The 12,431-nt window shown below is 35.1% G+C and overlaps 1 protein-coding gene across 1 annotated transcript in view; it reads left to right on the top strand.

The window, feature by feature from the left end:
• The window catches only part of LOC147907603 (uncharacterized), a 46,588-nt gene extending 34,534 nt beyond the window's left edge, over positions 1-12,054 (top strand). The window contains exons 4-5 of the mRNA XM_087412507.1: positions 11,052-11,118; positions 11,348-12,054. Of these exons, the coding sequence (XP_087268633.1) occupies positions 11,052-11,118; positions 11,348-11,365 (85 nt within the window). The 3' untranslated portion in view covers positions 11,366-12,054. The remainder of the gene's footprint in view (positions 1-11,051; positions 11,119-11,347) is intronic.
• The last annotated feature ends 377 nt before the right edge of the window (positions 12,055-12,431 follow it).

Here is a 12,431-nt window from a genome sequence, read left to right as displayed (position 1 = left end):
AAGACAGAAAATCAAAGGCAGATCGCTTCGATACTGTTGGATATATGTGAGCGACATATATATATATATATATATATATGCATATATATATATATATATATGTGTTGTGTGTGTGTGTTGTGCGTGTGTGTGCGTGTGCGTGCGTGCGTGTGTGTGTGTGTGTGTGTGTGTGTGTGTGTGTGTGTGTGTATGTGCGCGAGAACGTATCAAATTGACGATCCTTCTAAATTTGAAATCACGAGGATTACGCTGTCCGATATCGTCGTAACACCACGGTCACGGGGCGTTAAACTCACATTGGAACAGCGGTGCATCGATTTTGGATTACGGATGTTGCACGGTGAATACTCCGCAATAGGCGACATGCCGCGGAAAAATTCTCGCAGAAAGGAGAGCATCGTCCGTAAATAAAATATTTTATAATCCGCGCGCTTATCAACTGCGTACGCGCGAGCAATTCGCGGAACGCCCGTGCCGGACAAACGTTATTGTATTTATTCGACGATCAGGAAGGATAATCCTTATATATATGGAATATTATCCATACCGTTGCATCCCAGATTATTCTACGTCTTTTCGATATTCCATGCCCGATATTACGTCTAGAATCAATACCGATCAATGTCTCATACGAATATGTTTGACATGTCTTATACAATTCTGATTTATACGGAAAAAACGATCTTGCTATGAAGTATATAAAAATTTAAAATTAGTTAGATTTTTACAAATTTGAAAATAATTTTATTGAATTATCAAAATAATTATGTAGAATTCTCTTAATCTTTAAAGGACCATTTTTTAAATCTTGTAGCTTTCCTTGAGTAAGATATGTTATAATTTATTTTATTTTATTGCAATTCTAATTACCTTAAATTATGACACTGATATCGAGCATCATTATAGTGGTTTTCTTGTAAAGGTTAAGCGTTGAAACAATGCTATTAAAAATTTTAACATTCTACCAACCAGTTTTAGTGTCTTTCATAATTATTTCGATGGTTTAAACAAAATTATTTTTATCTTATAAAGATTTATATCTAGCTAAATTTTTATGTACTTTAGAAAAGTATGTTTTCCGTGTATTACTCATGTAACTGCATTAAAATATTTTTTACATATTTTTTTCTTACTTTCTTCGCACGCAAACTATTCGGATATTTTTCTGTCCGATTTTCTGTTATTTTTTAATATTACAAAGAGTATGCCTTCAGACGGGTCGAGTTATGGGATTAAATTCGGTGGATACGATTATATTCGTAACCTGCGATCCCTTTATTTTTACGATTTCGATTTCGTGTTGCTATCATGAACCAGATCTTTTTCGTCAATCGACCACGGCGTAACTTCCAGCAATTTTAGAAGTAATCGAGAGGAGCGTCGTTGTTACGGAATACAATCTAGAAATATGGATTCGGGATACTGATTCGCATACCAGTCCTTCGGGATGAGAAACATTATCCAGAACGAGGTGAATTGATCAGAAAATTATTACCTGATAAATGTTAAGAATTATTCTGCGCTTATTCAATTGGGAATTTAATGGAAATGTATTGATTCGCTTTAATGTACCGAAGAGCCTTTGAGTCTTTTGTTTTATCAATATTAGCATTAATGCAGGTAGAACTCGTAATTGATTTTGTAATATTTTTCCTTACTGTCTATTAATACGGAATATAGATTTTCCGTATTAATACTGCATAATTTAAGAATTTAATCAAGTATGAATCAAGTATTGAATAATGTAATTGTGCTATTACATTTAATAGTACAAATTGTTGGAATAAAATAGATGTGAAAAGATTCAATAAAATTCAGAGTAATAAAATTCTTTTCTCTTATCCTCTGACAGTTTGTACTCAATAAGGGCGAATTCTTGGCGAGATCGATGTAAATCTTCCCTGGAATTCGTTGCGCGCGAAGGTGTCTGAGATTTATACGAGAAGTTGACGGGAATTAAATATTACCGTTTTGATTATATTCTCATAGGATAGTATTTGTGACATAGTCTTTTTTTAGTCGTTTCCGAGTTCCGCGCAAGAACGGAGTAGTCCAACTCCGTCGGTTCCAACTATTTTGGTTACGCGATGAACCTGTGCGGACAGTTCTTTTACTTCGCATAATGAACCCTTATTCTAGAGATGGAAATTGTTTAAAGATGCTCTATCTCTTTTATTTTCTACCAGTGGTACGCGTACTTGTCATTCACAAGCGTTTTCTTAGCATAATTGTTGAGATGAGATAGAATTTTTAATAATAAGGAGTAAGGACTTTATAAAAAGGAATTTGCTGTTCTTTAGGTAAAATGCATTTTAAGTAGATAAAATGTTTGGTAATGCAGAGAAAGGAAGGGGGAGAGAGAGAGAGAGAGAGAGAGAGAGAGAGAGAGAGAGAGAGAGAGAAGAATATATAAATTTTGAGAATTTAGATGCCAAAAAATTGGTTGGGATAACATTTTTATATCACACATATTTGGCGATGCTGAGGCAGAGTAGACGCAGTATTGATCGAGGGATCCAAATTTCTTGGTACGCGCAATGCCACCCTCGCGCATCTCTGACCGCGTTTATACGCGGAAGGGTCGGTCTTGTGGAAAGGGAGAGTGAAAGAAGGGATGAAAAAGTAGCCTCGCCGTGTTTATCGCATGAGATGGGTGATGCGGTTATTTTACGAATCGAACAGTTTTGAATCGCCGATGCGAGCCGAATTAGTCCGAGCACCCTCGAGCCTTGCGATCGATTCGAAATAAACCAGAGGTTTCGCACTGTGACCTTCCGCTAACCTTCTCCCCTCTTTCCCATCTCTCTCTCTCTCTCTCTCTCTCTCTCTCTCTCCTCATTTCTCTCTCTTTCTCCCCCTCTCTTTCCTTCCCCTTTCTCTCCCCCTTCTCTCTCTCATTTAAAAGATCCGTGGCTTTCTCCCATGAGATTGGCGCATCGTCCCATATTTAATCAAGAACATCGCACCAAGCTAATATAAAGTCCAAGCTCGCGTCTAATTCGGAAGCTGACATTACGCGTGAACTGCTATGGGATTTCTGAAATTAGCCATGTGAGAGCTAGGTTAGAGATACAAATTCGAGCAGGAGATTATGCATAAGGAGAGTTTTGCAAACTGTCTTGCCAGTTTCTCCCTTTCATAATTAGAAGAATTAATTATTTTCATTGTAAGTTTTCAAGCAAGTTTTCATTAATTTCTACGAAATCTTAGAACAATCTTTATTCTGATTAAAAAATGATTAAGAGTTTACTCTTTTTATCAAGATTCCTCTGTCCACTTCTTCACATTCAGGTTTCACATCCACAGACTTTTGATGACTTCCGATTGTTGAAAGAGAGTTCATGTGGAGATCCTCGACCTACCTTTTAGAGAAGAACTGGTAGAGAGATCGACGTAGGACTGTTGTTGTTTTTCTTCTTTTTCCTCTTTTGTACAACCTCTTTTGTCGGGAGAGTAGATGTACTCTTTGACTTCTTCGGAGGTCAAAGAGTCGTCTCGTTTGTTCAAGGGCTGCTTCTTATCCTCGTCTCACCGCATCGGGGCAAACTTTCCCTCGGGACGTCGAAACCGCTGTATGAATCGTGTCGACTGTAATTATGGCGTTGAAAGTATTAGTTGGATTCTTTCAACGAAGTTTCTCGAGCAACAGACAGACATGTTGCTCTCTCCCACGGGACTATAAGCGCAAACGTTTGCTCCCATCTCACGATTTACCAGATATATGTTGCAGAAACAACGGCGTATTGCGCTACTTTATAACGTCCGTTACATGATACTTCTCTTCGCAACAAAAACTTTTGGACTAGACGAGAGAGTGGTGATCATTCTTACTTGACATTCTTAAGGCGTGCAATAAAATAGCTGATGGATGGTTGCAATAAAAATGGAAATTTTAAGAAAACTGAGAAGATAACGTTAATAGAGAAGATAACAATAAAATCATTCTTAATTTATACATAGATATAAATTTATCAATTATTTGTGATAGATTTGTCAACTTCTTATCTTTATTTTAATAGTAAATTAATAGTGTAATTGTTGCAGATCAATGATATTATCGTGATATGGTTGGATTAACCAAATGATCAGTTATCTCTTGTCGATATTTTCTCAATATATAACAGATTTTTTATAATAAATACAATATTTGAAGCTGCGTCAGAATTTTTTAATTGCCTAGTTTTATTTGTAATAAAGATCGTTTGTGCATCAGATGAATGTAATTAAAATAAAGTTCGAATTCCTGCCAACTGCAGCGGGGTAAGCTATTCCTGCAGAGCGCCGTTAACGTGGCGCTCTACATGATGGTAAGAAGTAGAGCTATACCGGATGCTGGTAGTCCCAGACCTTAAATAGAATCATAAACGCCAACGATTATAGGCCCATCTAAGCAATGGTTGTAGAATTATAATTGACAATTTGCTAGATGGCGTTCCTAATCTTTTAACGGTTCTTTGGTTGTGCAAAGTGAGATATGAAAGTGTCTCATCGCGACTGGTTTATCAAACGGAATTCCATATCGAGATTATAGAAACATAACGCGGCGTTTCAAAGGATTATGTACATACGTGCATAATCTATCGCATTCACCTTTTGTCGAAAGTTTAAAGCAACTTTTTAAACAAAAAATAATTTTCGATGAACTGAACAAAAGTAATCGCAATCATTGGGTATTAAGAAATTTCTTTTAACATTTGTTCAAACAGCTACGTGATGTAAATCCAGTATATATACATATAAGAATTTCTGATCACGGTGGAAACGATCAATCATTACGCGATGATTATATATAATGATAAGCTGCCATGTGTATCCTAAGAATATTCAATGCCAAGACTCTTAAAGTAGGCGGTTCCATTTGATGTGAATATATATACTCCTCGTTGCAATAAATAACGTTCTGTGCTTCCTAATTACGCTATAATCCAACAGACAGAATTTTCGTACAATGTGTTAAATTAATTCCTTTGACATATATATTAAAAAATTTATCAAATATTCTAACAAAATAAAAAAAAAATAAGGACGTCGAGTCTATTTTTTTCGAGTATTTTGTCAAATATTTCTTTATTAATTTTTTGAAAAATCTCTAACTAAATCGAAAAATATAATTGTTTTTAACATAGCTTTTTTCGGTTTCAAATTCAAAAGCGAATTAAACGGAAACAATGATGGCATGCATTTGTTTTCATAGTGGACCTTCATAATCTGGCATCCATAAATCACTTTTAGCTAGTTTAATATGTCTATTGGAATTTAAATTCTTTCGAGAATCTTTGAGATCGTCGCGAGTCGGTATACTATTAAATATCAAAGAAACAATGGTAACCCAATTTCTTAAATTATATAACATTGTGTATTTTTAACTTCCATGTGTCAAGATATAAATCAATTCATTATTGTTGCTAGTTTCCAATAAACGGTGTTATTAATATATATATAATATGAACTTAGTAAATAATAAATTAAATTTGAGAGAAAATTTGATTTTTTTGGAGTTAAAATATTGATTTATTAAATTAACGACATATTGAGTAAGTACATATCGACCTGTAGATAGAAATGATTAAAACACAAATTGGATATAATTTGACATATGAATTTAATAATATAGAAGATTAAAAGCTCGCCCACCCGATGTCGAGCGGCGCGCTTAACCGATTGATAGGGACCGATTGGTGACTTACTGGTCTTGGGAGAACTTTGCCGCGAAAGAGACGGACGAGGAGGGTGGCCGGGAATGAAGGAAAGCTCAGCAGACGCCAACTTAAGTATTTCTGATCGAATTCCAAATGGCCGGTTCGTCGTCCGGTCGGTCGGTCGGGAAGAATTCAAACCATGACGAGCAAATGGACGAATCGTTTGTCGGTTGATTGTTGGGGAAAGGGGGAGGATAAGGAGGAAGAAGAAGAGAATAGGAGAGAAGGCGAAATAAACGTCGGTGAAAACCGCGATACAAAAAGCTGACCGCGACTGGCGTTGGCGCTAGTTAACTGTTCGGGCTAATCGGTCCGCGGGTCGATCGATGAACTCTTCAAATTCGAACCGTCACTTTTCTCCTTTTCGGTGACGTTCATCGGTTCATGACCGAATGACTTGCGTACTGCGTGTAGACTTACAATTAGTGGAGAGAAAGAAACACGATTTTATTCTTTCTTTAACCATAAAATATTCTGCAAGATCATTAATTTAGACTCACTGTGATTCAAGCGGCCACGTTTGATGTCTTGTTAAAGAGGTCGTATTTCTGGGGCATTTCTTCACCTTGTCATTTGATTCATGTATCAAACATCGTTGTTTGAATTTTATGTAAATATTCGTTCTTGCTTTGTGGTCCGTATCGTGTTACATTTGAGAATCAAGCAGAAACAATTTGTTTATCGTCACGTCGCGATTATCAACGGCATTATTTAAATCCAATATAAATTCCATAAGTTGTTAATATTTTTAATCGATATTATTATCAATAACATTGTGCGATCGAGCAATAATGCATACTGTATCGACACCCTTGTAATGGAATTGCAAGGGATTTTCTTTGTTCGTTACAACTTTTGTTGTATCATTTGAGGACAGCCATTTGCATAGAAAATAGCGGGACAAAAAAAGCACAATGGATATTATAACGCGAAAAAAATATTACGGAACGTGATTGCATTCGTTATTAATAACACATACATTGTTCACGCTAATTGGATCAATACTTTTTGTTTTTATAATTATTCAATAAAAATTCCGCTGTCAACCACTGTCGTGCATCTAACAAGGTGACGAATACAAATGTTTGTATCGGAACAAAAAAGGAGAATGGCCATTTTGTGTCCCATCGGCTTGTAATGACCGCTACAAAGCGCATCGCGTGCAAGCTAATGAGAGTAATCACTTAATAAAGGCGGTCCGGCATCGCGTGACGCTCTACGCGCATAACCGAGAATCAATATTTGATTTTGAGGTTTCTCCGCGCGTTCCTCTTTTCGTCCTTTATTTTTCTCTTCGCGCACTATTGGACGAACGAGGGGAAAAAGAACTGATACGAATGGCCAGCATTTTATAGAAATCACAATCATTTTACTATTCACCGAGTAATCGAGCGTTTCCTTTTCTTCTATAACGTGCACAATCACGCGAATGCATGAATGGCGGAAAAAGAATCGTGGACGATTGTTTTTATGAACTCCTAGAAAAAATAATTTATATAAATGATGGATTTTAATAATTATTTTTATTGTAGTTTAAAAAGTTAATATCATAGTCTTAAATGTTTAATGGATAGAGGCAAAATAAAAATTATATGTTTTATTCTGATATGTAATATAACATGATTGTTTTTACAAATTCCTGGATCAAAAATAACTCGTATAAATTATATCATCAAATTTTAATTATTTTCATTGCTTAAAACTTGATATTATGAAATTTGATCTTAAAACTTGATCTTAAATCAAACTTGATGGATAGAAGTAAAGCAGAAATTATACAATACTTGTCTGTTTCGTTTTATTTTGATGTGTAATATAACCCGAATGTTATTTACAAATGGAACAAAAATAATTTGTATAAATTATACTATTAAATTTTAATAATTATTTTCATTGCGTTTAAAAGTTGATATCATGATCTCAAACTTGATGGATGGAGAGGCAAAATTATACTTGCCTATCTTGTTCTACTTTAACATATATAACATAACTGCTCCATTAATAGTAGAGTCGCTGAAACGTTTTACAACCCATTGTCCCCGTTGTTCCAAGAAATCGGACGCGCATCGTTGCCCTGACTTTTTCCAATTCTATATTCTGGCGGTCGACTCTCTTATTTGTACGCGGTTTTTATTCACAGCGATGAGATCTGGTAACGATCAGTTCCCACATGATGGAATTAGCATCGTGGCGTCATCAGTCACTCGTTTTGACACACCGAAAATAAATAGTCCGACCATGCGAAGCGAGAGAGGCAGGGAGAAAAAAAAGAGGTAACAGGACTCGCAGTTTTCTCATCCCGTCGATCTCTCATTGCAATCGGATTTTTGCTAGCTCTGTGATACGTACGACGAATGCTCATGAAAGCCCATACGGTGTGATGCGCGGATCGCGCGGTGCGAATTTTCCACGCGTGATCGCGCCTCTCCATCGATCAAATTCGGCGACGCTCAAGGAAACGGCGAGAGCAGCGTTGGCCGAGTTGGTTTCGAGTGGTTGCGATCGAGTCCAGAAATCCATTTGTCATCTTGTGCGTCAGGGGCCCGAGACACGATCATTCGCTTCCGAGAGGAGACGGATTTTTTTTATGGAAAGGTCGCGAGACCCTCGCTGCGACGAATTTCTACGTTTCTCTTCGAAAACGGGTTTTAATCGATGATTTTTTTCTATCATGGAATCGATGAGAACAGAAAAACAGAAATAGGGTGTTCGATCGACGAATTGTCAAGGTGTTTCAGCACTTTTGAAAAACGGCAAGAAATTCAAATTTTAATCAAATAAAATTTCAAATTCATAAAAATCAAATTCCGTAAGGACTAATGTGATTGGAAATGTAAGAGCCATTTAGGTTTTTAAATCTATATTTCAACCATGTATTCGTATGAAAAAAGAAATTATGTAATATCAACGGAAATATGTGCATCGTTGAACGATTGCTAAGAAGAAAAGCATAAACGTGGCCGCAAACAATAGTAAGAAAGGGGTAGTATAGGGAAAAAGGGACTCGAATGGGGAACGGGTACCAGGTGAAAATCAAATTTTCATCCAACCGGTCCGTACAAAATTCTAATTTGACGTCTGAAACTGACGACTGAAGGGGTAAAAGTGCGAGAAGGGGTGATTATTTCACCCCTTGGGAAAAGATTTTTACGTATAATGCGCGTACCCGAAGCAACGTGCGTCGCGGGCGAAAGGGTGAGGCCTTTACCGCGGCGCAGAGGGGTGAAATCGTAGAAAATGATAAACAGGATGAATCTTATTCAAATAGAGAGACAAGATCCTGGATTTAAGTGAGGAACCCCCTAGGTATCCATCGGGTGCCTGGCTAGAACCGCGGGCATATACCTGAGTCCTGGGAAAAAGGTACGGGACTTTCAACTTTTCTAGCGTTTTTTTACGAAGCATCAAAGGCTCAAATAAAGTGGCGGGATTTAAATAAAGAAGAGAATTCTATCGCTAAAAAGCCCACCCGTTGTCTCCCTCGCGTGGCAAAAAACAAACGTAAATAAAACGAGGAATATAATACAGCAGAATATTCGTGAATTTAAAATCTTCTGTAAAATATCATTGCATTTCATAAGAAGATTAAACAATGCAAACGTAAATTTTTAAAACACTATAGGAACAAAAATAAAGTCCATTTTACATTTTTTTTACGCTATTTTTTGCATGTTTTAAATTAAATGTTTAATTTAACATTGCTTATTATAATAATAGAATATTTTAAGCAATGGAAAGGTTTTGCTTAAATATCTATATATATAATATTTAGATACTTAAGCAAAACATTTAATTTAATCTAAGAAATTTAGCTAGATAGTTACAGATTTGAAAATAATTTTGTTGGTTTATCAAAATAATTATAAAGGTCGCTCAAGTTGATTCCTAGAAAATCAACATTTTTTTGCAGTGTTGTTTATTATGCTTGAGTTTACTACATAAATATTTTGATATTCCAATAAAATTATTTTCAGATCTGCAACTATATCTACCTAAATTTCTAGATATTTAAATCAACAACTCGTTTTTTCCTTGAGCAATCGTTACAATCCTGATATTCTTTGTCGTTTGTATAAACTTGATCAACAATACCAGCGCGAAACCGACACCGAGGCAGGATCAGCGACTGTTCGCAGACAGTATCAAGATCTAGCGTCAAACTCGATCAAAAGCCGTGAGCTCGTAAACCAGACTCTGGCCCGAGATAGCGCTCACCGATCAGAGCGAGAGAAAAAGAGAAAGAAATTAAGTTAAGAGAGAGACATATCACATCAGCCGCGAAGGAGGGAGAAATGAGGAACGGTGACGCGATCCGAAAATCTCTAGAGAAAATACAGCTGGTATTTTCTGGTAGTCAGGTAACGGCGGGGTTCCGTCATTCTGGAAGAAGTTGGCGTCGCGGGAGGAAGAAAGGAGAATAGGCGAACGGGGAGTGGGGAATAAAAAAGGGGGGAGAGCACGAGATGTCATCTCGCACAATTTTTTTTCTGTTGTAATCGCAAAGATCGCTCGCCATTCAAGGGTTGCATGCTGCTTCAAAGGGTTCTTACGTACTGGAAGGGTACGATGTCCCTTCCCTCTCGCCGTTGGCTCGCTTACTTTTTCGTTCCTTCTCGCTACCTGCCTAACTGTTTTCGGTTCTCGGGTTACTAAAGACGCGGAAATCCAGAAATCGCGAAGGGCCCAGGACCAGAAGAGCGAGACGAGAGACCCTTTTCGTGGGGTTGCTTAGGGATCGTGAATGGTCTCGCGGAAAGAACCACCTCCTTGTCCTTCCTCGCGACGGTCCTACTTCGTCAAGATCCCTTGCTCCGCGTGTTGCGACTCCTCTCTTCTCCTCCACGAATGTACCGGGGTCCTTAACCCCTTTCTTCTATCAGCTGCCGCACGTAACAGCTGTACACCCTGCCATGGTCTTAAAACCTGTGTTTCTAAGCATGATTGTGCGTGGGTATGTAACCGTTGTAGTTCTCGTAGCGTATCGCGTCATTGATATCGTGCACGTTTGTTAACATCGTAATTTTATTTGACTAATTATGTGATTTCTATTTTATATATATATATATATATATCATATATTTTTTGTTTAAATGAAATGAAAGATAGTGATTCTACATAATTTTATGTTTAATTTAATATTTCCAAATATTTACTTGTTTAGAACTTATGATTGTGATTAATTCGGCTAATTTTTCTGATAACATTGTATGCTAAATTTAAGATAAAATGTTCTTATATTTTAGAAATATTCAGTTGATCGCAGTAAATTTATATCGTAACATTCGATTTTACTTAGTATTTTATTAAGTCGTTAATTTTAATTGATACGATTATTTGTTGTTATTATTTCAGATATAAACATGGATGCATATTTGATAATTGCGGTCCGAGATTCGGGCTAAACAGGATTGGCTCGAAGGTAAATATTTATTTTAATATGTTATATGATGATAATAAAATTTTAGAATTTTAAATATATTCTTTAAAATTATTATAACTGTATTATACACAATCTCTAAATTATGTATAAATAATTACAATTTTAACACATTTTTACAAGTTTAATATATTAAAAATTAGGTATATGTGTATATATAATATGTTTATGAAACTTAAATTTCGTTAACAACATTATATTTTTGTTATAGATCCGAATGCGAAAATGAGGCCGATCCTGAGTGAGCTGTATGAGTGAGTAAAATTTAGGGTACGGGTGATGGTTTTTTCTCGCCGAAATCGTTATTTGAAATCAGTGCGATTAGTATGTAGATTTAGTATGTAGATTTTTGTATATTTTTAAAGAGGAAACAAAAAAATTAGAAAATCTTTCTTAAAAAACAAAATTATTTTCCAGAATTGGATAGCTTACTTAAAAAATTAGAAGTTAAGTTAAAAAGTTAAAAAGTTAAATAATTTTAATTTAATTTAGTTACATTTTAAACTTAACTTTTAATTTAATTTAGTTACATTTTGTTAGTAACTATTAACTTTTAATTGAACTTTTTTAAAATTAACCATTTCGATTCGTTTTCAACAGCTTTCGAAGAAAAATATCCGATAAAAATTTCGTAAGACTGAAATCCTGAAGAGATGAAACAAATTTAACTTTTAACTTTTTACTTACTTTTTTTTATTAACTTTCAATTCAATTAATTTTATTATGGGATAACTGATATCTTAGTTAAGTTAAATTTTTAAGATTAACTTTAACTTAAAGTTTAAAAAAACAGTTAACTTACCCAACTCTGTTATCTCCAAATAATACTATAATAGTAACATTTATAATTGAACTATTTTATTGAAATACTTTTTCCGACTTTATTTATAATAAATTATGTAATTATAATTCCATGAATAATTTGATTAATAGCATGGAATCAATTTTTCTTACATATACTTTTTATTTAAATAAAAAATATTTTTTATAATTTATAAAAGTTATAATACGTACAAAATTTTTTTTAATAAACAATAACAATTAATAGAAATTTATCTTGCTTTCTGAAAACTTTCAAATTTTGTTTTACGTTAAATACTCAATAATAATTAGCAAGTTCGTGAATTATTATATATTAAAATATGTAAATGTGTTAAATTTGTAATTCCTTGAATTTTGCATCATGAATGTATTATGTGAGACATTATCGATATGGGATAATGTAAGGACATTTCTGAACCACTTTCGGGTGCAATTGTGAACATAATTACAGCGGAAAATGCGTCGGTGGACAT

The sequence above is a fragment of the Acromyrmex echinatior genome, chromosome 13, assembly GCF_024713525.1.
Source record: "Acromyrmex echinatior isolate Ae372 chromosome 13, ASM2471352v2, whole genome shotgun sequence".
Lineage (NCBI taxonomy): Eukaryota > Metazoa > Arthropoda > Insecta > Hymenoptera > Formicidae > Acromyrmex > Acromyrmex echinatior.
The sequence above is the reverse complement of the archived record's forward strand: the minus strand, read 5'-3'. Positions and strand labels throughout refer to the sequence as shown.